We start from the raw sequence: 27,218 nt of genomic DNA on the forward strand, positions 1-27,218 counted from the left end.
CCTGGGAAAAAGTTGGGGAGACCTAGACTGGGGAAAAAAGCATGTAGAAATGTCTCTATCCCTGGAAAAGCTACTTACCCCTTTTTTTGAATTCTTTAAAATCTGCTTTCCTGAAGTGTAGAGTATGTGTCAGACTATTCCTAACTTCTGTCTCCACAAATTCTAAGATAACCTAGCTCTTAGTGACCACCTTCCTCAAGGTTTTTCATTATTTCCACCCCAAAGCAACTAGTTCTTTCTTATTGGAGAGAATCAGATGCAGAACAGAATTTTCCCCTGTTGAGAAATATTTTGAAGAATAAAATTATCATTAAAGCAAGTCAAAATATTATTAGCTGCTCTGCTTGGGGCAAAGAGATATTTCCAGCAAATATTTATGTATCTTAAGTCCCTGATCACTACTATGAAGCCTCTGTTCCAGATGGCTTGAAGCACACTCTGATGACAATACTACTTTTATTCTACTCCAATGATCTTCACCCATAGGCTCTCCAACCTGACTCGCACTCTGGTCCTATGCAATCTGGCTTCAACCTACGTTTCTCTCCTTCCAATCAACCATATTTCATTATATTCTCCTTTACTGAAATACTTACATCCCCAATCATATCCTACCTTCCTTACTTTCTGTCTTTCCTCTGTGCATGGAACAGACTGCTATTCCAAGCTCTGATTTCTGCCTATTGACATCTTTTCTCTCTTATCCTAACACAGGTGGCACCTCCTCTTCTCTGATCCTTCAGATATAAGTGATCCCCTCCCCTCTGAGTCTCTAAGTCTCTATTTCGCCTCCCCTGTGCATTTAATACCATCCTACTTGTCTAAACCTTCCATCTTATCACTAAACTTAAAGCTCCCTGATGGCAGAATAGAATAGAACCATTCTCCACTCTCCAGACAAAGTTTCAGGGAAGCAATGAATCAAGAAAATAAATACCAAATAGGAGTCTCTGGCAGCAGAGAAAGTTGGCTGTGGACCACCTCTGGCAATCATTAGCTATGAGAGAAGCAGACTCTGAGAGTCTAGCTGAGCCATCTACCCAGGAGAGATACTATATCCAGGATAGAACTTCCTGAGGACTCTATGAAGAGAGAAAGGAGAGGAAGTAAGAAAAGCTTTATCTAGACAAGAGATGCAGAAAGTTCAGAGTTCTAGAAGTGACAGAGGGGGAAACTCTGGTTCTGGGGATTCCTGTAGTGGCAGTGGAAATTTTGGACCAACCCCAGGAAGCAATTTTAGAGGGGATCTGATGGATATGGAAGTGGTCACAATGGATACAAAGGGGAACCAAGAAGTGGCAATTTTGGAAGTAGTCCTGGTTATGGAGGAGGAAGAGGAGGATATGGTGGTGGAGGACTTGGCTATGGAAACCAGGGTAGAGGGCTATGGAGGTGGTTATGACAACTATGGAAGAGGCAAATATATAAGTGCAATGATTTTGGAAACTATAATCAGCAGCCTTTAAACTATGGCCCAATTAAGAGTGGAAACTTTGGAGGCAGCAGGAACATGGCAGGGACCATATGGTGGAGGGAACTATGGTCTTGGGGGCAGTGGAGGAAGTGGGGGTTATGGAGGGAGGAACCACTACTGAGGGTTTCTGCCTGTTGTCCATGGGCTTCACTGTACAAATAGGAGAGGATGGGAGCCCAGAGATAACAGAACAGCTTTAGGTTATCGAAAAACAATATTAAAGAAACTCTTATCTTAGTCATGCATAAATATGCAGTGATATGACAAAAGACACCAGTGCAGATACAGAGAACCATTTTGTGAATGGATTGGATTATTTAATAACATTACCTTACTGTGGAGGAAGGACTGTAAAAAACACCAAAAATGCCTTTGAGACAGTTTCTTAGCTTTTTAATTGTGGTTTCTTTCTAGTGGTCTTTGTAAGAGTGTATAAGCATTCCTTCTTCGATAATGTTAAATTTGTAAGTTTCAGATGACATATGAAACCTTCTTTTTAAAGATTTTTCTCAAAGTTTGAAAAGCTATTAGCCAGGATCACGGTGTAATAAGACACAATGTTTTCCTTTAAAAAATTTAAGTGCATGTGTAGAGTTAAGAAGCTGTTGTACATCTATGATTTAATAAAATAATCCTAAAGGAAAAAAAGAAAGGACATTAAGGTCCTGCAGAACCTCAGCTGTGAGTTATCTTAGTCATATGTGTTTCCCACACGTGTTTCACTTCCAATGTGTATCTGTAGGAGAGTTTGCTCCAGGTTTAAGGTGGGGGAAGAAGAGGGGAATATTGTGTAGCTACTGTTCTTACTATGCCATCTTAGCATATGCCTTTGCTAAGAGCTAACTGTATATATTAGCTGACTGTTAATGGAAAGTACATTGGTGGGTACTTGTGAACTATGCTTGAAGTGCAAACCATAGGACAACCCTCTAAAACCTGAGATAGCAGCTGGCCAATGGAGACCGACCAAATCTATGATATCTGCAGTAATACCCTAAAGGAGATTTTATATATTATAATACTTGTTCAAAATTTGTAAATTTTTATTTTTCCTTTTATTTTATGATCCTCTGTATTAGTTTACCTACCTATAAGCTACTTTTTTATTCAGCTTTTCTCTTGTGTTTCCTATCACTTATTTGGGGATTTCTCCTCTTTCATTCCTCCCCTTTCCACTGATGGACGCATAGACTTCTATGTAGCTGGGCTACTTCAGCCTTTTCCTGTTGAAGAATATGGGGTCTGCTTGGGTCCCTATCCTAAGTTAGCTCTAAAGAGGAGAGAACTAATCCTTGCTGGATTTCTGGTACTCTTTCTATCATTCCCTGATAATCTGTGGCTCTGAGAAGTCTTCCATCTTGTTCAGTCTTTCCACCCATGGGCTGTCCCCCTCCTCCAACACACATATTCACTTCAATGAGATGGGTAGAGTATCTACTCCCTCTTCCAGAATTGGGGAAGAAGGGAGGGTTTAGACTGAATCACTATCATGAGAGATCACCATAGCTAGAAGCTGAGTCGCAAAAGCCTGAAAACTTGCTTATGCTTACTATGATAGACATGTAGTGATAGCCAGGGAATGGGATATTAAATGGAAATTCTAAGTGTTGAAGTTTTCTGGTGTTAATTCATGAAGGTTTTTTTGGGGGGGTATCTTTTTTTTTTAACTTTCTATTAGGGTTCTATCTTCAGATCTTGCAGATTCAGTGTTACTCTATATCTGGTGAATGATTCCTTTTTTTTTTTAATTTTGGAAGTAAAGAAATTTGCAAAACCAGGAAAACAATAAACATAATGACTACAATAATATAAAAGGAAAGAACAACAACAAAACAAAACAATCAAAACTGAATGCTGTAAATTCTAATGACCAGGGTTGGCCTTGAAGAAATTATTTGAGAAGCTATCTCCCTACTTACTTGCAGAGATGGAAGACTATTGGATGTGCATCTGTTGTTGACCTTTTTCAATACACTGGTTAGTTTGGTACCCTGTTTTTTTTCTCTTTTATATCTTTGTAAAAAGTGATGGCTTTTTTTGGGGGGCTGGGTAGAAGGAAAGGATGTATTTGAAAATGTAAGTGATGTAAAAAATATCAAGGGGGCATAGACAAAATAGTGGAGAAAAGGCAGGGACTCCTCTGAACTCTCCCAAATTCCTCTCCAAATAACTTCAACTAATGCCTCAAAACAAATTCTGCAGCAGCAGAACCCATAAAAAGGATGGAATGAAACAATTTCCCAGCCCAAAACAACTTAGAAGATTGGCAGGAAAGATCTGTTGCACTGTGGTGAGAGTGGAGCTCAGTCTAATGCAGGTCATGCTTTAGTAAATCAAGAGCAGGCCTGGGGAGTGACTAAATCATCAGTGGCAGCAGCTGCTTCCAGAGCTTTCAGCCCACAGAGGGTAACTGGTCACAAAGAGATTACAGGGGTCTCTTTGCTGGCACTAGGGGCAGGACTCTGTTGCATTGCCTATACTTGGATCTGGGTCACAGTCCTGGGTGGCATTCCCATGGTGAGGAGGAACACTAGCACACTGGAGCTTGTGGCCACAGGGGAGCAGAGACATAGTCCCAGTTCCAGGATGGAAAAGAGTGCTTGAGCCCATATCAAGAGAGTAGTAAACACACCTCTCCTTAAAACACACCACCTTGTAAGAAATGAAAACTTAGAGGTCCCTAGAATTATTTCTGAAAATAGTTGCACAAAAATATTGAAGCTTGGGAAAGTGTACCCTCCATTCTGGAAGCAGAAGCCTCACTTTAGCATAATTAAAAGTTAAGAAATAGGCAAGAAAAAGGAACAAATAACAGAAAAAAATTCTGATTATAGAAATTTATTATGGTGAAAAGGAAGATTAAAAACACATACTTAGAAGAAGAAAACCATCAACACTGCTACATCCAAAACCTCAAAGAAAAATATGAATTGGTCTCAGGCCATGGAAGAGTATAAAAAGGAATTTAAAAATCAATGAAGAGAGGTAGAGGAAAAATTGGGAAGACAAATGAAAGTGATGTAAGAAAATCATTAAAAAAGAATCAATAGCTTGGTAAAGGAGGCACAAAAAATACTGAAGGAAATGACACCTTAAAAACAAAATAGGCCAAAGGGTAAAAGAGGTAGAAAAAAAATCCAATTAGGAGAATACCTTGAAAAGCAGAATTGGCCAAATGGAAAAAGAGGCACAAAAACTTTCTGAAGAGAACTCCTTAAAAAGTAGAATTGGCCAAATGGAAAAGGAAGTACACTGAAGAAAATAAGTTCTTAAAAACTGAATTGGGAAAGTGGAAGCTAATGACTCCATGAGACATCAAGAAAAAAATAAAACAAAAGCAAAAGAATGAAAAAAATAGAAAATGCAAAATATCTCATTGCAAAAACAACTGACCTGGAAAACAGATCTAGGAGAGATAATTTAAGAATTACTAGATTAAATGAAAGCTAAGATCAAAAAAAGAGCCTAAACATCATCTTTCAAGAAATTATAATGGAAAACTACCCTGATATTCTAAAACCAAAGGGTAAAATGCTAACTGAAAGACTCCACTGATCACCCCTTGAAAGCAATCCCCAAAATCCCAGGAACATTATAGCCAAATTCCAGGGTTCCCAGGTCAAGAAAAAAATATTGCAAGCAGCCAGAAAGAAACAAAAGAAACTATCATGGAGCCACAGTCAGGATCACACAAGATTTAGCAGTTTCTATCTGAAAGGATCAAAGGGCTTGGAATATGATATTCTGGAAGAAAAAACCTAAGATTACAACCAAGAATTGCCTACCAAGCAAAACTGAGTATAATCCTTCAGAGGAGAAAATGGATATTCAATGAAACAGAAGACTTTCAATTATTCCTAATGAAAAGACTAGAGCTGAATTGAAATTTTGACTTTTAAATACAAAACTCAAGAGAAGACTAAAAAGGTAAACAAGGAAAGAGAAATCTTATGGGATTCAATATTGCTGAGAAGTTTACATTCCCATATGGGAAGATGATACTTGTAACTCCTAAAAACTTTCTCATTATTAGGGCAATTAGAAGGAGAGGGCATGGGTATGAATTGACTATGATGGGATGATATCTAAAAAAATAAAATTAAGAAGTAAGAAAGAGGGACACACTGGGGAAAAGGGGAAAGGAAGAGGTAGAATGGGGTAAGCTATCTCACATAAAAGAGGTACAAAAGAGATTTTACAATGGAGAGGAAGATGGGGAAAGTAGGTGAAAGCACTTAAACCTTACTCTTACCAGAACTGGCTCAAAGAAAGAATAACCTACATACTCCATTGGGTATGGACATCTATCTTACTCCACAGCAAAGTAGGAGGGGAACGGAATAAGAGAAGGGAGGTAGGGTGCTGATAGAAGGGAGGGCAGATCAAGGGAGATAAAAGACAGAAGGCAAAATACTTTTGGGGATGGACCAGATGAAAAAGAGAGAATAGGATAGATAGGAAAGAAAAGAGGATGGAGGGAAATACAGAATAATCATAACTGTGACAAAAAAATTTTATAGCAAGTTTCTCTGATAAAGGCTGCATTTCTCAAATATATAGAGAACTAAGTCAAATTTATAAAAATATGAGCCATTCCTCAATTGATAATTGTTAAAGGATATAAACAATTTTCACATGAAATAATCAAAGCTATCTATAATCATATGAAAAAAGTGCTCTAAATCACTACTCGTTAAAGAAATGCACATCAAAACAATTCTTACTTATCACCCCACACCTATCAAATTGGCTAATATAACAGAAAAGGAAAATGACAAATGTTGGAAGAGATTGGGGAAAATTGAGATACTAATGTATTGTTGGTAAAGTTGTATACTGATTCAACCATTCTGTAGAACAATTTAGGGCTATGCCCAAAGGGCTATAAAGCCATGAAAACACTTTGACCAAGTAATACCAGTACTAGGTTTGTAAACAAAAGAGAAAAAAACAGAAAGGAAAAGGAATTACATGTACAAAAATATTCATAGCAGCTTTTTTAATGGTGGCAAAGAATTGGAAATTGAGGGGATATCCATCAACTGGGGAATAGCTGAACAAGTTGTGTGTTATGATTGTGAGAGAATGCTATTTTACTATGAGAAATGACAAGCAGAATGCTCTCAGAAAAACCTGGAAAGACTTACATGAACTGATGCAAAGTGAAATGAGCAGAACCAGGAGAACTTTGTACACAGTAGCAGCAATACTGTATGATGAAGAATTGTAAATGAATGTCTTAGCTATTCTCAGCAATTCAATGATCCAAGACAATTCTGAAGGTCTTACTATGAAAAATACTATCCATCTCCAGAAAAAGAAATGATGGAGTCTGAATGCAAATCAAAGAATATTTTTCTTTGCTATCTTTATTTTTCTTGTTTGCTTTTTTTTTTGTCTTTTCTTTCATAACATGAGACTAATATGGAAATATGTTTTGCATGACTACAAATGTATAACCTATAGCAAACTGCTTGCCTTCTCAATAAGTGGGGGAAGGGAGGGAGGGGAGAATTTGGAAACCAAAATTTTAAAAAGCAATTGTTAAAAAGTTTTTTTACATGCAACTGTGGAAAGATAAAATATTAAATCATTAAAAAAACAATAAAATTATTTTAAATGATCAATTCCAGAGTAAACTTGTGCTTTCCACGTTCCCCTTTCTCATGCCTTCTTGCATAACCTGATTCATCCCTAATTAAGGTTTTTGTTAGTGACAGTAATCTGCAAATTTTATATGGCTTATGACTATGCCATAAACCAGTTTACCCTAAGAGGATGTAGAAATGTAATTATGAGGTTACTGTAATAAAAATGACTTGAGTTTCCTGAGATTTCTCAATCCCACCTGTGTTCTGGAGATAGAAAAACTAAGAGTATGATTTTCAAAACTGAAAAGTATATCTTGAGGAGATATTAGTTTATTTCTTTAAGGTACAAGTGTCCAAAGTAAGGGTCAAGGCCCTCTGGGGCACTGTGAAATGACCTCAAGGGAAATGTGATCAATCAATTAGAGGGTGGGAGAATCCAATCTTTCCACTAGTCAAATTTTTTATTAAATTATTTTGATTTATCAACATTTACTTCCATAAGCTTTTGAGTTTTACATTTTTCTCTTCCTCTCTCCCCACCTGTCTCCCCAAGACAGTGTGCAATCTGATATAGGCTATACATATACATTCCTATTAAACATTTTCACATTAGTGATGTTGTAAGGAAGAATTAGAACCAATAGGAGAAACCAGCAGAAAGAGGAAACAAAACACAACAGAAGAAAAAAACGGCAAATAGTATGCTTCAATCTGCATGCAAACTCCATAGTTCTTTCTTTGGATGTGGATAGCATTTTCCATCATGAGATCTTTGGAAATGTCTTAGATCCTTGCATTGCTGAGAAGGGTTAAGTCTATCAATGTTAGTTATCACACAATGCAGCTGTTACTATGTTCAAAGTTCTCCTGGTTCTCCTCACTTCACTCAGCATCAGTCCATGCAAGTCTTTACAGGTTTTTCTGAAGGCTGCCTGCTTATCATTTCTTATAGCACAATAGTATTCCATTACATTCATACACCACAACTTGTCCCACCAGTCAATTTTGAGGCTTGTCTTTAACATAATCATACCTATTGTTATCCCCCAACCCTTCCCTCAATCCCTCAAAGCTAGCAGCCATTTTCTCAAATGGGCATGGAGGGGAGATCAATGTGGCCCTCACGACAGAACTATAACCCAACTACTACACAGTACCCACAATGGCAGCTGCACAGGTGCCAAGGAGAAAATTCAGTCCTCTTCCAGATCACTTTGTGGTTATGGCTAATGCCCCTCAGAGGGGGCTCTGTGCTATGAGTTGGTAACAGCCCTGCACCACTTCCCTCCTTTTTATTTTTGGTGGGACAAAATGCCATAGTATGAGCAGATACATATTGGTTTCAACAGATCCAGATATCATTACATTATATTTCCCCTCAAAATCCACCCCTCTTCTGATCTTCCTTATCTCCAGCAAGAAAACCACTATCTTTCCAGTTACTCAGATTCACTGATTCCTCACTCTCTCTTGCTTCACATATCTTACTATGGTAAGTCAAACCTTGCCATTTCTATTTCCACACCTTTCCCATATATTCCCTTTTCTCTATTCACAAAGCCTCCACCTAGTTCAGGCTTCATCACTTTTCATCCAGACTTCTACAACAGACTCCTAGTCTCTCTACCTCAAGTCTCTTCCTACTCCAATACATTCTCTGTAGAGCCATCAAAATGATGTTCCTAAATATTTGGTCTGACTCAATACTTTCCAGTGGTTCCCTATTGACTTTAGGATCACATATTATTTCATCTTTATCTCATTCCTTTAAAATTTCTATTTTTCTGTTTTATAATACACATAATTATTAGTACAGAATTATCTGTATGCAATTTATAAGTAAGAAAAAGACATACATGTTAAGGGGCACACAATCAAAACAGTTTGGATCCATTGCCTAAAGGTATTAGAGTTAATTACTCTATACACATAACTTGCCATAACAATTAGACACTTACACATTGCTATTAGGCTACTATGAAAACCCTTAAGGGAAGGTTGGACAATACAAAGATCCTCCACCACCAGTGCCGCCCTACCACCTTGCATCCCGCCATAAACCAGTTCACCATATACAAGGATATAAAGGTACAATTATGGGGTCACTGTAAAAAAATGACTGAGTTTCCTGAGGTTTCTCAGTCCTATTTATATTCCAGAGATATAAAAGCTTCCTTCCAGATCTGGAGGGAATAATGAGAAGGTAATGTTATGGGATAAAAGCAATGAAGTTGGGTAAAAACAGAAGAGTCCTGTAAAATTCATCCATTTGTTGTTGAGTCATTTCAGTCGTGTTTAACTCTTTGTGATCCAATTTGGGGTTTTCTTGGCAAAGATACTGGTGTAGTTTGCCATTTTCTTCCCAGTTCATTTTACAAATGAGGAAACTGAGGTAAACAGGGCTAAGTGACTTGCCAGGGTCACACAGCTAGTGTCTGAAGCTGAATTTGAACTCAGGTCTTCCTGATTCTAGGCCCAGTGCTCTTTCCACTGCACCACCTACCTAAATTCTCCCATGGGGGGGAAAAAGGAAACAAACTAAAACATCAAACTAGGCCAAGCAAAAAGGAAATGATACTGCTTTAGAAACAGATGAAGCAATACATACTGAACATTTAATATAGCTGATTGCTGACCGTGAAGGAAAAAGTGAACTGGATCTCATATACCAAGATAAAGGCGTCTGGAAAGATACTTGCTGCTGATCAGAGTAGTTTATCTGTGTAGCCACTAAGTGACTTCTAAATTCAATAAAGAAACCATTTAAACTTGGTAAAGACTCAGGTTGGCTGAAAGGTCACTAGATTTGGATAATTTCATTCCTTCTGATGAGATGGAAGATCACCAGGCCTTACTGTTTGTTCTGCCACTGATGCCTAAGACTTTCTAGGCTTTACCACATGTCTTGCCTTAGGGTCTTGCCATCCTCCAGCACTATCATCTTAACTACCTACATAATCTCTGTGCCCAGATATCTTCCCCTTCACTGAACCCCTAAGATGTCCAGGTCTTTCCATCTGCCCTGCAGCCAAACTTCTTTTATGTGTTTTCTTCCCTAAGTAGAATATGAGCTCCTTGAGAGCAAGGACTGTTCTATTTTTTCCCCAAAGGTTTAGCAAAGTATTTGGCACATGCATTTAATAAATTTTCATTTTTTCAATCCATTAATCATGAGGGATTAAAGAGAAATAGATGAAAAATGTATCTTAGCACTGTTTAGGCCAATGACAGCTCCTTGTCATCTTGGAAGGGCTGCCTATAAGTCAAGGCTACAAAGAAAAGTGACTATTCATCTGAAGCCAGAGGTTAGCCAACTATGCCAAACGCTGACACACATAGTAAGGAGATGCTAATTGATGTTCTGACCTTTTTCTCCTTTTCAGGAAGTAAACCATGCAAACTGAGAGTGTGAATTGCTTGATCTCTTTCAAAGATTATAGCCTTCAATACTGTTTTCATTTCACATAACTTCTGCTCTGTCTCTTGAAGCTGGGCAGCAACCTAGGAAAAAAACAAACAAACCACAGAATATTCCTACAGTGATACAATGAGGGTAAATAACCAATATAAGAATGATTAACAAGTTGACCATTTCTCTTTGTCCTGAAGTTTTTAGCAATGAAACACTTAACTAGCTGTCCATTTGCTATATGTATTTATTTCAATATATTAGGGATCTTTGATTTCACTGGTCTGGGTATTCCCTCCAGTAATATAGCTTATAGAATTCATCCATACCCTGATGGCTTCACAAATTGCTAAGGACAAAAATTTTCATCACATGGTGGCTTATCTTCTGGTAACAAATCTCTCCAAGCTTACCTAAGGTAAACCTCAGACAAAAGGCACAGGCCTTGTCCAACTTTGTATGACCTATTAAAACTTGTTCTTGGGGGACAGCTAGGTGGTGCAATGGATAGAGCTCCGGCCTTGAAGTCAGGAGGACCTGAGTTCAAATCTAGCCTCAGACATTTGACACTTACTAACTGTATGACCCTGGGCAAGTCACTTAATCCTTATTGCCTCACCTAAAAACAAAAAAACAAACAAACAAACACCAAAAACTTGTTCTTCATCATTAGCAAAGTCACCAGCAAAAATTAGTGGGAAAGGTTTGGAAATACAAAGATCAGAATCTTCTAATGAACTCTCAGAGGTAGCTAGGTGACAGAGTGGATACAGCACTGGATACAACACTGGATCTGGAGTTAAGAAGACCTGAGTTCAAATCTAGTCTCAGACAATTACTAGCTGTGTGACTCTGGGCAAATAACCTGGCCTGTTTGCCTCAGTTCCCTCAACTATAAAATGAGGATAAATAGCAGAGTTGTTGTAAAGATAAAATGAGATAATATTTGTAAAACTCTTAGTACACTGCCTGTCACATAGTAGATGGTTAATAAATGCTTATTCCATTCCAACTCCACAGGATTCATTGTAGGTGGGAGATAAATTTGGTTTTATTAAATACACTGCTAAAATTATTTCTAATAACACAGAGATAAACATAATCAAGCATCCTACTTCTTTTAGAGAAGTAGACACGTGAATTAACAAATGAGAAATGCTCTGCAAACTACAGGCACTCAGTAAATATTATTGACTGATATTAATCCTGATGGGCCAGTAAAAATAGTTAAGCAAGCAAACCCTGGGAGCAACTGAATAGGCTGCAGCAGCTTCTGAAGCTGTTAGTCCACAGACAGTAAGGTAATCAGACAACTGGTCAGAAAGAGATTACAGGGGTCTCTTTGCTGGTATAGTGTGCAGGACTCTGTTGCACTGCCCATAAGTGGATCCAGTTTATAGTCCTGGGTCACTGTCCCAGGGCAAGGAAGAGTATTAGCACAAAAGAGCTTGCAGCTACTTGGAATCATGGATCCTAGTCACAATTCCAGGGCAGAAAAGAGTACTTATGGTCACTCACAGACCAGAGCAAGGGCCAGGAGAGTATTAAACATACTTCTCCTCAGATCATACCACCTTACAAAAACTGAAAACTTACATACCCCCCCAAACTAGCTTTGAAAATAGCTGCACAAAAAATCTAAAGGCTGGGACAGTGCCCTCTCCACTCTAAAAGCAGAGCCTAATTCTAACATGAAGTTAAAAGTCAAGAAATCAGCTGGAAAAATGAGCAAACAAAAACAACAAAAAAGAACCTGACCATAGACACTTACTGTGGTGACAGGGAAGATCAAAACACAAACTCAGAAGAAAACAATAAAGTCAAAACAGCTACATAAAAAGCCTTAAAGAAAGATGCGAATTGGTCTCAGCCCCCACAAGAATTCCTGAAAGAGCTCAAAAAGGATTTTAAAAATCAAATAAGAGAAGTTGAGGAAAAATTCGAGAAAAAAAATGAGACAGTGATACAAGAAAATCATGAAAAAAAGAGCTTGATAAAGGAGGCACAAAAAATACTGATGACAATAGCACCTTAAAAAACAGAATAGGCCAAATGGTAAAAGAGGCACAAAAACCCATTAAAGAGAAGAGCTCCTTAAAAGGCAGAATTGACCAAATGCAGATACAATAGCTCACTGAGGAAAATAATTCCTTAAAAATTAAAATTGGGCAAGTGGGAGCTAATGACTCTATGAGACATCAAGAAAAAATAAAATCAAAAGAATGAAAAAATAGAAAAATCTGTGAAATATCTCATTGAAAAAACAACTGGAACAGAACCAGGAGAATGTTTTACAGCCACGTTGTACAATGATTAACTTTAATAGACATAGCTCTTCTCAGCAATGCAAGGATATAAGACATCTCCAAAAGTCTCATGCTGAAAAATGCTATCCACATCCAGAGAAAGAACTATGGAGTTTGAATGCAGATCAAAGCACACTATTTGCTCTTTTTTTCTTTCTGTTTTGTCTTGTTTCCTCTTTCTTGTGGTTCCTCCTATTGGTTCTAATTCTTCCTTACAACATGACTAAGGTGAAAATATGCTTAATAGGAATGTATATGTATAGCCTATATCAGATTACATGCTGTCTTGGGGAGAGAGCTAGGGAGGGTAGGGGAGAAAAATTTAAAACTCAAAAGCTTATGGAAGTGATTGTTGAAAATGAAAAATGAATTAATTAATAAAAAAGAGAAGAAAAGAAAAGAAAAAACAACTGACCTGGAAAATAGATCTAAGAGAGATAATTTAAGAATTACTAGTAAATGAAAGCTAAGATCAAAAAAAGAGCCTAAACATCATCTTTCAAGAAATTATAATGGAAAACTATCCTGATATTCTAGAACCAGAGGGTAAAATGCTAATTGAAAGAATCCACTGATCACCCCTTGAAAGCGATCCCCAAAATCCCAGGAACATTATAGCCAAACTCCAGGGTTCCCAGGTCAAGAAAAAAATATTGCAAGCAGCCAGAAAGAAACAAAAGAAACTATCATGGAGCCACAGTCAGGATCACACAAGATTTAGCAGTTTCTATCTGAAAGGATCAAAGGGCTTGGAATATGATATTCTGGAAGAAAAAACCTAGGATTACAACCAAGAATTGCCCACCAAGCAAAACTGAGTATAATCCTTCAGAGGAGAAAATGGATATTCAATGAAACAGAAGATTTTCAATTATTCCTGATGAAAAGACTAGAGCTAAATTGAAATTTTGAATTTCAAATACAAAACTCAAGAGAAAACTAGAAAGGTAAACAAGGAAAGAGAAAGCATAAGGGATTCAATATGGTTGAAGAGTTTACATTCCCATATGGGAAGATGATACTTGTAACTCCTAAAAACTTTCTCATTATTAGGGCAGTTAGAAGGAGCATATACAGATACAGGGCTTGGGTGTGAGCTGACTATGACGGAATGATATCTAAAAAACATAAAATTAAGGAGTGAGAAAGAGGGACACACTGGGAAAAAGGGGAAAGGGAGAGGTAGAATGGGGTAAGCTATTTCACATAAAAGAGGAACAAATGAACTTTTGCAGTGGAGAGGAAGAAAGGAGAGGTGGGGGGAAGCACTTGAACCTTACTCTCATTGGAACTGGCTAAAAGAGAGAATAAAATATACACTCAGTTGAATACAGAAATCTATCTTACCCTACAGGAAAGCAAGAGGGGAAAGGAATAAGAGAAGGGAGGTGGGGTGCTGATAGAAAGAAGGGCAGATTGGGGGAGGCAGTAGTGAGAAGCAAAACACTTTTGAGGATGGACAAGATGAAAGGAGAGAGAAGGTAGGAAAAACGGGGGGAAATAGGATGGAGGGAAATACACAGTAACCATAACTATGAAAAAATTTTACAGTAAGTTTCTCTGATAAAGGCTGCATTTTAAGCCTTTGCAAAGCTTGCCTGATAGAATACAGCAACGTACTCTTTCACTGCAGAGTCCTCAAAGGGCTTGTGACTTGCTTTTACCCTTAAGCACATATGAAATCTTTGCCATGTTTCCTAACAGTTTCACAGGGCGTACTGAGGCTTTCTGAAGTTGGTAAATAACGTAAATATGTGTCCTTTCAAAGAGTGAGTCTTTGGGTATTTTGTGTTCTTTATTAAAAAGTTTCGTGTTGATTAAAAAAAAAAAGGCTGCATTTCTCAAATATATAGAGAACTGAATCAAATTTAAAAAAATACAAGTCATTCCCCAATTGATAAACAGCCAAAGGATATGAAAAGGCAGCTTTAAGAAGAAGTAATCAAAGCTATTTATACTCATACGAAAAAATGCCCTAAATCTCTATTGATTAGAGAAATGCAAATTAAAACAACTCTGAGTTACCACCCCACACCTATAAGATTGGTTAATATTACATATAAAGAAACTGACAAATGTTGGAGAAAATACAAGAAAATTGAGACACTAATGCACTGTTGGTAGAGTTGTGAACTGATTCAACCATTCTGGAGAGCAATTTGGAATTATGCCCAAAGGGCTATAAAACCATGCATACCCTTTGTCCCAGAAATAGGTCTGTATCCCAAAGAAATAAAAAACAAAAAGGAAAAGCACCTACATGTACAAAAATATTCATGGCTGCTCTTTTTGTGGTGGCAAAGAACTGGCAATTGACGGGACGCCCAACAATTGGGGAATGGCTGAAGAAGTTGTAGTATATGATTGCGATGGAATTCTATTGTGCTATAAGAAATAATGAGCAGTATTCTTTCAGAAAAACCTGGAAAGACTTACATGAACTGATAGAAAGTGAAATGAGCAGAATCAGCAGAACACTGTACATAGTAATAGCAATATTACAAGATGATCATGAATGACTTAGTTATTCTCAGCAATACACAAATCTAAGACAATTCCAAAAAATTCATGATGAAAAATATTATCCACCTTCAGAGAAAAAACTGGCAGAGTCTGAAGGCAGATCAAAGCATACCTTTTTTTTTAAACTCTTTTCATTTTTCTTGGGTTTTTTTTTTGGTCTGTTTTCTTTCACAACGTAACTAATACGTTTTGCATGACTGCACGTGTGTAATGTACATCAATTTGCTTGCCTTATCAACAAGAGGGGAGGTAAGGAAGGGAGAAAATTTGGAACTCAATAAAAAAACTCCAATGTTAAAAATTATTTTACATGTAATGTATAAAATATTAAAATAAAAATAGCTAATGCTACAGAGAGTATATAAATCCAAATGTTTACCAATGCTGCTTATAGTACCAAAACATCTACCAAAATAGTTCTTTGTAATGTTGTCATTCCTAGTCAGATTTTTTTTCTCTCTCACAGAAAAAGGCTGCCACATACAGATGGACTAAAGAAAAATATTTTGACTATTCAGTGATTTTTAAAAAGTCATTCTGAACATATCAACATATTATTATTATGGACAAAAACCGGAACTGGGAAGTACTAATATTTCCAATACAACGAAATTTCTGCTGAAGATGGATTTTAATGAATATAGTTGTAAACATTTAAGGAGACTTTTGGGATTTTTCTCTATCCACTATTCTTCCCTCCCTTATCCACCTCCCCTCCACCTTAAAAAAGAGGTATGAAAATCTTTCCCTTACATATCATTGCAGCATACCTTTGCCAACTCTTGTAAAATATTCTAGAAAATCACACTTCATGTAAATCTAGGAAGGGTTTAATGCTAATATGACTTGGTACATACCTGGTTTCTGGCTGTTGTTAAACCCTGTATCAAATCCTCTGATTTCTCATACTGGTTCCTTTCAGCATTTTCACAACGACATTGCCAATCCAGTTCCACCTGTGCTTTATCACGTTCTAGGATCTGTTCCCGTTCCATTGCTATGGACAACTGCTGTTTGTACCTAAGATAAGGGAAGAGACCAATGTTTTTCTCCCACAGGGTCTGATAAAAGGAAAAAAACCAAAATGCAGAAAAGATTCACATTTTTCTTAAAGATCATGCCTGTATTAACCCTTTAGCTATGTCATCACCCTATTCATTGACTATTTCACTGTGGTCTACTAAAAAATGGAAGGATTAGACTAGATAACCTTTAAGGTCTCTTTTTCCCAGCTCTAAATTTACATCTAACTTACTGTATATTAATTAGAAGCTACACTAAAAATAGTAAAGAAACAGAACTTATCCTCCCCAAACTAACAGTGCCAATAAAACAAAATAGATCAACAAATGATCATTGTTTCAATAAAACTTTTGGGGGAGGGTTTGGGGGGAGGATGATTTTTAGGCTTGGTGCAAGTCTTGGTGGGTAAAACAGGGAAATGAAAAGAGAACTGCTAGGAAAGAGAAAGGGTGGAATATGTATCACTGGGATCATAATTAGAGCTGGAAGGAATCTTGAACATAATCTGATCCAACCTCCATACTACAGATGAGGAATATGAAGCCCAGAGAAGTTAAGTGACCTACCCAAAGTCACATAGGTAATAAATAGCAGAGCTGAGACTGAAACCTGTCTACATTCAAATGTAGAATCTTTTCTAATGTACCATGCTGACTTGGGAGGACTGGCCTCAGAGTTGACAAACAAGAGAATTTGGTATGGAATGGAGATTTTTATTGCCAAGATATTAGGAAGAGGGGCTATGGATAAAGAGCTGGTCTTAGAATCAAGACCTGGATTCAAGTCTTGCCCTTTTATACAAACTAGCTGCATGATTAGGGGCATCTCACTTCATTTCTCAATGTCCCAAGCAGCTATTTAAGGTGCTACGTTACAGATGAATTGCTGATCTGGAAATTTCCAGAATAACACTTATATACACTAATAAAATCACAGGTCAAGATGCCAAAATATTCATTAAGAAGAAAAAAAAGGAAACATATTACTCCAAAAGATAAGAATATAAGGAGGAGAAAATTTTGTGTTTCTGAGAATAGCAGCCTAGGGAAGATAATTCTAGATTTATTTAAAATAGCCAAAAAAGCCAATTTTAATTGCACCAATTCCACTGGCTGTCTTTTACTAAAGCACTTTAAGTGTTCTTTTAAAAAATTCATGTTAACCACTGTAGATTGTGAATAAACATGATCACTGTGTTTTGCGAAGTGACAATTCCATTGCTTTGTTTATAACAAATATCTTTCATATAAGATCACCTCTTTTTTTCTGGGTTTCAGTTTCTTTATATGTAAAACAAGTAAAACTCCATGATCTTTAAGGACCTTTTCTATTTTTAATATTTTGTGATTTCACTATGTCAAACTGCTTTAAAGACACAGTTACACCAAAATTCAGACTTCTGATAAGCAAATCATATGCAGATTTGGAATTTCTATGGATTTTAGTGTTATGGGCCATATATTTAATTTGAAACACACCATAACCTTAATAGAATGTATTCTGCACACAAGTTGTGACCTATTTATAATATTTGTATTCTAGTTGGGCAGTGAATGGAGTGTTAGGAAGAACTGAATTTAAATCCTTCCTCAGACACTTACTAGCTGTGTAACCTCACTTAATCTCCCTCAGCCTCAGTTTTCTCATCTGTAAAATGAAAGGTATGGACTCTGTAGTCTTTAAAGCCCCTCCCAACTCTGAATCTATGATGCTATCATCCTATGATTTTGAAAAAGTTGTTTGAAACAGGTTACGGTCTCCTCCTGCTATTCTAACTACTCAAAAAACCTTCAGTGGCCTTCTACTACTGGTGAAATTAAGACCAAATGCCTCAATTTCAGCACTCAAAGCCTCTAGAACATAACTTACCTGCCCACTACTCTCATGTATGTAAACTACTCTAGCCAAGATGAATTACTTGTTATTATCCAAACACACTGCAATCACTCTAGCTGTTAAAACCCTGCCCAACCTTCAAAGCCCATTTCAAATGCCACCTCTTTAATGGAGCCTTGCGTGGTCATCCTTCATACATACATACATATATATATATATACACATACATAAAATGTATATATATGTATATATACATAAAATATTGTCATAATATATGTAATAATTATATATAATCTCTTTCTCTGAACCTATAGAACACTACACGCTCTCTTTGTTATGTAACAGATGAAAAAACCTACTTACTGGATTTGCAGTCAGAAGACCTGGGTTTGAATACCAGCTCCGGCATTTATTAACTGTGTGACCTTGGGCAAGTCATTTTAAGTTTCCTCATATACAAATGAAAAGATTAAATTAGACCTCTCTAAGCTCCTTTTTAGCTTTAAAATTCTATCTAGATTTAAATCTTATGATCTAATAAGCAAATCTAATTTTCAACTTATTAAGCACCTACTAGGTGAAAGAAACTGTACCTAGGTGCTAGAGATGGAAAGATATAAGCACTCGGAGGGGCATCTGGAACGATGCATTCTAAGTAGGGAGGACACAGTGGGAAAACACAGAAAATACAAAGGCAGAAATGAGTTGAAGGAATCACTAAAATTTTAGTTTAGCTGGAACAAAGGGTGAGTAAAAAGGAAAAAGCATGAAATAAGTCTGGAAATATAGGTTGGAGCAAGACTGTGGAGGTCTGTTAAGGCTGGATTTGAACCCAAGTCCTCAGCTCCAGAGCCAGTGCTCTTTCCCCCTTGCCAATAGTTAGACTTGTGCCTCAAGAAGATCATTTGGAAAGCTGTATGAAGGAAGAGAAGTAAAGGAGGCTATTTTAGCAATGCAGATGAGCACTGGGAAGGGACCAAACACGTGTGGTGGTTATGTGACTAAAGAGGAGACAGATGCAAGAGAATTAAGGGTGATTTTGAGTTGTGAACACGGATGACTTGGATGATGGGGATGCCCTCAAAAGAAATAGAGGAGTTTGAAGGAGAGACAGATTTTTTTTTTCTTTTTTGTGGGGGCAGAAAGAATAATGAGCTGTTTTGGATATGATGATAACTAAATATGATGATAACTAAAATCCCACCTTCTACAGAAACTATTTTCAGGGAATGTACTTTGTTGTAGTTTGTTTGGTGGTTGTTGGAAGTGTCTGTAGTCTCAATGAAAAATGTTTTAATACATTTGCAGAGGGGAGAAAGAGGGAAGAATTAAGTTATGATTGAGAAATGAATGTCTGTTTCTTTATTTCTGTCATGCTCTAGTAGGTGAAAAGAGGTACTGAAGTAATATTATAGTCTTTATGTATCTCAATCAATTAAGAAATGTTTATTATCTCCTATGTGCTGGCCAAAGGGCTAAGCTCTGGGGACACAAAGAGAGGCAAAAGAAAATCCCTGCTCTCAAGGAGCTCATAATCTGATAAGAGAGATAACATGTAAAAAACTATGTGAAAGCAAGATATATACGGGCAGCTAGGTGGCACAGTGGACAGAGTGCTGGGCCTGCAGTCAGGAAGATTCATATTCATGAGTTCAAATTCAGTCTCAGATGTTTACTAGTTTTCTGATCCCGGGAAAGTCACTTGACCCTGTCTGCCTTAGTTCCTCATCTGTAAAATGAGCTGGAGAAGGAAACAGCAAACCACTCCAGCATCTTTGCCTAGAAAAACTCCAAAATAGGGTCACAAAGAGTCCGATACAACTGAAAAGATTGAACAACAAAAAACTCCAAGTTACATATAGGATACATTGGGGATAATCTCAGAAGGCAAGCACTAAGATTACAGAGGACTGGGAAAGACTTCCTGCAGAAAGCAGGACTTTAGCTCAGTCTTGAAGGCAGACAGGGAAGCAAGGAGGGAGAGCATTCCAGGCAGGGGGTCCAGATAGTAGAATCTTCTAATTCCAAATTGAGCAACCTTTTCACCTCATCTCATTTTACCCCTGACCTCAAAATGTATAAGGTAAGTCTGGAAGTATAAGAATGTGAGAGATATTAGGTATTCAGCTATAACCAGGACTAACCTATAACTTACACCAAAAAAAGTTCACATTTATATCAAACTTTTCACCCAATATCTCGGTGGAAGAGGTAGTACAAGTATTATTATTTTTATTTTATAGATAAGGAAACTCAGAGGAGTTAAATGCCTTACCAATATAACTTCAAAGGGACAGAACTAATTCGTGAACTCCACTCTTCTGATTTATAATCCAACACTATTCTGCTACATCATAATGCTTCCTTAACTTGAAAGACATGAAATGAACCAGCAGCAATTTTAAGTTGTTAGAAATTGTGGAAACATATTAAAAGCATCTTTTTTGATTCTTTAGAAATATTAATAAATAATATTTTCCTTTAAAGCTTTTTCAAAAGTCTTTGGAAAAGGACCTTTAGACAAAAAGGCTTTTCTTGGGAAATACATTAAAAGTGGTACATTAAGACAGAGTAACTCTGGTATAGTTCACTTGTTTGCCACCTCACCCACATGAAGTGACTGGTGCTAGTACCCACCTTTCTCATGGAGAAAGGATTAAGATATCAACATAAGGGAGGGGGTGGTCTAAGAAAAATGAGTTAGTGACTTGGTTATTCAAATCTGGAATTTCAACCTAGACCATATTTTTAATACATCTTTTCCTTGCTCAAGATCCCTATGTTACCTGAAATCTTCTTGGAGCAGAGTCATGTTGGAAGGCATGAAAGATTATTATTATTTTGGACATCTGACTCTTCAAGCCAGAAATGACTTGGATATAGATAAATATTAAACTAAATTGTTTCTGGAAGCCTTGTGCCTAAATTACATACTATAGTATTAATATTAATATTTTTTCTTCAATAGGATCCAAACTTTCCACGCCTATAAAATAAGCCATATTGTCTGTATTTTAAGTCTGAAGGATAGAGGAGAAAGAGGTAAGGGGGACAAAGGAAATAGCAACAAAATAAGCCAAAGATATAATGTTACTAAGCATTAGCATTTTCAGAATTCCTCAAGTCACAAAATTTAAACCCACACACAAAAAACCCCCAAAATCCTATTCTTTAGTATGATTCTTACACAACCCTTAGGCTAGATAGGGCAGATATCATTATTATATCATTATATCATTATTATAGAAATGAAGAAACTGATACCCAAAAACAGACAGTTATTAAATGGTAGTGTTATACTTGAATTTCAGATTTGACTCTAAGTCAAGAGTTCTTTTCACTACACCAACCAATGAATATATTATAGATAATCCAGTCAGATGTAAAACCATCTGAAAAATATTAGAGATTTATCAAAATCATCCTAAACACTAAGATCTCAAAGTGGAGCCAAGATGGCAGAGAAAAGTCAGGAACTTGCCTGAGCTCTCCCAAATTCCCCTCCAATCAACTTTTTTTTTGTTTTTTGTTTTTGTTTTTATTTTTAGGCAATTGGGGTTAAGTGACTTGCCCAGGGTCACACAGCTAGTAAACGTCAAGTGTTTTGTCTGAGGCCATATTTGAACTCAGGCCCTCCTGATTTCAAGGCTGGCGCTCTATCCACTGTGCCACCTAACTGCCCCCCCCCCAATCAACTTTAAAGCAAACCTCAAAACAAATTCTATAGGGGCAGAACCCAAAAAAGGGTGAAATAATTTTCCAGCCAAAGACAACTCAGGACTGTAGGAAAGGTCTATCTTGCTTGGGTAAAAGGAGAGAGCAGCTCAGTGCAGATGATGTCTGGGCAAAATAGTTGGAGACCCTGAGCCTCAGCACAGTGGACCAGCTGTGAGGCTTCCAAATTCTAGTACAGCAGGTGAGTGGCCAGACCCAGAGGCCTCAGTGCAAGAAACTCATGGCAGGAGCAGAGCTCAACTTTGAAAGTCACAAAATAGACTGGAAAATTAGCAACAAATAAACAAACAAACAAACAAACAAATAAACCCTGACCATAGAAAGCTACTATGGAGACAAAACACAAACTCAGAAGAGGACAACAATGTCAAAATGCCTACATTAGAAACATCAAAGAGAAACAGGAATTAGTCTCAGGTCCAGAAGACTTGGATGTCATCTGTCTGTACTTCACCTTGATTATCAGTGCAAATATAACCTTGGGGCTTTTACCTTTCAATGTCCTGTTGGAATCTGGCCAGTTGTGCCTTGAGCTTCACCTCCTCTTCTTGCAATGTATGGATCTGAAGGTCTCTGGAAATAGTTTCCTTTGATATTTGTGCAATCTGAGCATCCCAGGCAGATTTCATTGCTGCTACATCCTCTTGAAGCCTACCAAGAAAGAATAATGGACAATAAAAATATATACATATATTTGAACATATGTATAGCACTAATATATAAATATATGTATGTGTGTGTGTATATGTATACACACACACAAACATAAATATGATATATAAGAAGTTATAATGAGGGTAATGTGGCCTAGTGGATTGCTGGCCTGGGTATGACCTCTGACACATACTAGCTACATGATCCTAGGTAAATCATTTAATCTCTCAGTACCCCAGGCAGCTCTCTAAGACTAAAAGTTGCGGAATAGGTGCTTTTATCAATTTCTTTTTTTTTTTTAATAGTGATAAGTAGTTTTTGTTCAGGTAATGAAACATGAAAAAATATATTATTGCTTATTATTATAATTTCATTTGTGTAAGTATAACTCTTACAAACATTTACCTGACATATGAAAAGGGAAATTATTGCACATATAAAATTTATGTAGATGATCATTACATATACAATGCAATCATGGGAAGAGTCAACCAGTTTTCACTCCTCCCTATGGGAGGGTAAACATTCATTCACTGTATGGCAGTCACAGGGGGACGGCAGAAGGAGGTGTGCAATTAGGATGGTCACTTATTGGCATATTTGCTACTGCATATGGAAATCTATTGGCAATGTACTCGTGCTGACAGCAACACTGAGTAATATACTGGCACTTTTGAAGATTAAGAGGGGCATCTGGATTGTACCACAAAGAAGAGAAGACTCCAGGTTTGACTGAGATAAGACTTGGGGTTTGACTTAAAGTTCCAATTCTCATGACCACAAGACAATTTGAGTTATCAAATAAATACAGAAGAGTACAGTTATTAACCTGGGTGCTCCATGAGGGCAGCAATTATCTGAACTTTGGATCTTCCCCAGCATCAACATAGACTTAATACATGTTTGTCAGACTGATTTAAAAATTTGACTTAGAACTTTAGAATGGATTTGAGACACCACTTCAGACAGAGGGCAATACAGTCTTTAATAGCTGTAAAAATAAAGAACAATTCAAAACATGGTGAGGCTTGGCCACATGCCTGGCCTCTGTATTTAGGTGATGGATAGAATGGCTGTTATCAATTTCAAAAAAGGACTAATAACATCATGGGGTGATGTCTTGACTTGCACATGAATTAGATTTAAGTGAGGCAGAGTTGCACAAAGTCATTAGCCTCAATCTCTCTCTCTTTTTATTGCAATATTCACTTTATTGGTCTGGAACCAATGAACTTGCAATATTTTCCAAGGTATGCCTGTAGTTTCTGACAGTCACTGCTTCTTAATTTCCAAGTTTAGTGGTTCATGTACTATTTCATCTGCTTTTATCAAAGTACTCTTTCATATTCCAAATCATTTGTTCTGCAATATAAGGTTGGTTGTCATTTTATCTACTTTCATAAAGTAGCCTCACTGTTACTGATTGGTATTTAATTACATTTATAAATCATTTGGACAGTATTGTCATTCTCACCACTTTCAGCTATTATTATGACATATAGCTGTGTAATCAAAATTATTACTATGACACATACAGCTGTGTAAATACAATATTCCCTCAAAAATTTCCTTAATTTTAAATTCATTGTTATTTTTCATTTTGGATATGTGTTCCTCTTTGCTATTAACTAAGAGTTTATCAATTTTAGTAGTCTTTATAAAAATTAATTCTTCTTTTTTTAATTTACCATACTGAAGATCAAGATGAAAAGTGATCCTGTTTTATGGGACAGAATAATGAAAACGACTTCTGTAGATTAAAAATTACAGGTCACTCAAAAGACAATCACCTGTTGGGTAGGCTACAGCATATTACAATGAAGAAATAGACACAAATATAAAAGATCTTACAGGAGTATGACTGAAAAAGGCCAATCAGTCATCAGGAGCAAAAGATAAGTAATGTTTTTGCTACCCATATAATATTAAGATCTAGAAGGCCCAAAACTCATTTCAAGTATCTCCTTATCAAGATTTTTGAGAGGACATGGACAATGGTTTTTTCATTTGTCTGTTTTTTGTACCACAGAATAAGAAAGTACAGATAGGATTACATAAACTACATTAACAAACTAATGGAATCACAGATCCATTTTTTTTACTTGCTCTTCTAAAACAAAACAAAACCATCTCTTTTTCTACTTTTTTCTAATTTATATTTTAAAATTTTTGTAAAAGTTTAGTTTTTTTGTTTTTGTTATTAATATAGGCATTTAATCCCATAAATCTCTATCACTGTCATCTTACAGATTGTTATTTTATTTGTGCTATATTTTTCTTTTTTCTTCTTTAAATCAACCAATTCTCTTATTTTACATGCAGCCTTCTATAACTATTTCTAACTACTGTATTTTGGTTTGAAATCATAGTATATAGAATTCCTTTTTTCAGATTTACTAGATCCCTCTCTGTGAGAAAGTACAAGTTTATGAAAGTTACTATACACTTGAAAAATGTGCATTTTAAATTTTTTCTAACATCTTCATATTAGAATTTGGTAAATCATTCAGTTTAATTTTATAATTTATCCATTTTCCTAATAATGTAATTTTTAAAATTGTTGTTAAAATTATCAGGAAATATATGATAGAGGTATGATTTCTACTTATTCTCCTAAATAATGTTTTTAACCTAATCGCTGTGTTGTTTGGGATGCAAAAATCTTAATGCTGTTAGGTTTTGTCGTTTGCTATTATTTCTACCATTAACTAATAGTCTTACCTCTCTTAAAATTAAATCCAAACAGGAAGGCACTAACTGATTAAATCTTTTCATTAGCTACTCTTTTATCTTCTGCTTGCCAATGCATGACAAATATTATCGTACCTATGGCCTTAGTCTTCCTAATATCTTTTTGGATGATGCGTCTCCCATAGACAACCCATTTTCAAATTCATAATATTTAATGTTATAGTAATTAAAATTTTCTTATCCTTTCTCCTATCTTCCAACTTAGTCAAAGATGGGAAGTTTCATTATAAGAATAATCAATCTCCTCTTTTCCCCACTCTCTTCTGAAATGCCACCTATTTTATTTTCCTTATTATCAAAACTACTGTTACATAAGAAGCAATCTTAACAGACTAATCTTCCATAAAGGAGAAACCTTGCATTTTACCCAACATCCAGGAGTATTCTAAACAATGTAGTTTAATTAATGTTTATTTTTAATTAGCACAATATTATGTTAAATTTTATATCTCTTTTAAGAGATTTGTAAATTTTACTTTACAATCAAAACTACCCTTAACAACATACTTTAGGAACTCTTTGTTGAATATCTTAACTACTTATCTACCCAAGGGAGTCCTGGTTCCCTCTCTGCTCAAAAAATACTTTTTAGTTGTAGTCTTTTGTCACAGAATTCTTTGAAGGCTTAATTTTTAAACACCATTCTTCTGCCTTCAAAAAGGATGTACAGGTTTGCTTCAAGTCTGACTCTAGAATCCAAATCCATAGCTTTTAATTTTATATTCTGTGCCAACATCACTATTTTTTAATTTTTATTTATTTGTTTTTGGGTGAGGCAATTGGGTTTAAGTGATTTGTCCAGAGTTACACAACTAGCAAGCATTACATGTCTAAGGCCAAATTTGACTTCAAGGCCAGAGCTCTATCCATTGCGCCACCTACCTGCCCCTCCAGCATCACTATTTTTCCATGGTTTCAGCTGAAAAGTGTGATAAAATGCAGATCAGGTTTTCTGATCTATGATTTCTTCTCTCTTGAGGCTTAGAAGATTCTGGCTTGGATTGTAGAGTCTGATGAGAATATGCCTCAGGGACTTGGATTTTAGGTTTCCTGCTTATTGAGAGTGAGTATTTTTCTCATTTCAAGATGTCAATTAGGGAAAATTCTCTTGAATTCTTTCTTCAGGTTATCAAGATTCAGATTCTTTTCCCCTTCAATGGCCTCTGATATGCCAATAATTCTGAGGCTTGATTGTTTGCATCTATCTTCGAGGTTGGCCACTTTTTCTTGCATTGTTAGTAACTGGTTTTCTAGTTCTGATACATTATAGACTTGTTCTTCCATTTTGTTTCCCCTGTCTATTTTTTGCTATACTATATCACTTCTCATTTTTGTTGTTTTCAGCAATATTTTATCCACGAGGATGTTCATTTCTGTATAATTTTCCCTTATTTCCTTACAAGTTTCTTTGACTGAAATCATATCTTTCTTTAAATCCTTTAAAGTACCTAGTATCCAAACTAGTTGTTCTCTCAGCATTTCCTGAGTTGCTTTTGGTATTGTTTCTACAGATGTAAGACGCATTTTTAACTGATAATAAAGTTGAAATTAAACTTAGCAATAGATATTTTCACAGATGTTTTGGCTACCTTGAGGTGGCAATTTCACTGTAACAGGACTATCTATCATCTTCCTCCCCTGTGTCCCTGCCTAGTCACGCCACCAACATAGGAAGGGACTTCCTTGGCTAGCGGGACTATGTCCCACTCACTACTGCTGCACAAACCTTACACATACGCAGAAAAGCCTCAATCTCTCTTCCTGAGTCACTGAAGTCCAGTGGCAGGACAAAAGTCAAGATGAATGGTGATAGCCGGGGATGAAGTGGATGGATTGACCTTGGTGTCTTTGATGTCTGATTAAGCTCTAAGCACTCCACAATGCCTGCTTCAGCTGCCTTGATGGCCTTTTCTAAG

General features: G+C 36.5%; 1 protein-coding gene across 3 annotated transcripts in view; it reads right to left on the bottom strand.

The window, feature by feature from the left end:
* The window catches only part of CCDC57 (coiled-coil domain containing 57), a 260,478-nt gene that overhangs the window by 133,603 nt on the left and 99,657 nt on the right, over window positions 1–27,218 (bottom strand). For 2 of the 3 annotated variants that reach the window (XM_021000949.2, XM_021000948.2), the window contains exons 8-10: window positions 22,390–22,548; window positions 16,161–16,323; window positions 10,432–10,566 (exon numbers count right to left, since the gene is read on the bottom strand). In XM_021000949.2, coding sequence (XP_020856608.1) covers window positions 10,432–10,566; window positions 16,161–16,323; window positions 22,390–22,548 — 457 coding nt within the window. The remainder of the gene's footprint in view (window positions 1–10,431; window positions 10,567–16,160; window positions 16,324–22,389; window positions 22,549–27,218) is intronic. The other variant, XM_021000950.2, reaches the window with a different exon arrangement.

Source organism: Phascolarctos cinereus, unplaced genomic scaffold (genome assembly GCF_003287225.1).
Source record: "Phascolarctos cinereus isolate Bilbo 61053 unplaced genomic scaffold, phaCin_HiC Scaffold_5;HRSCAF=322, whole genome shotgun sequence".
In the NCBI taxonomy this organism is placed as follows: domain Eukaryota; kingdom Metazoa; phylum Chordata; class Mammalia; order Diprotodontia; family Phascolarctidae; genus Phascolarctos; species Phascolarctos cinereus.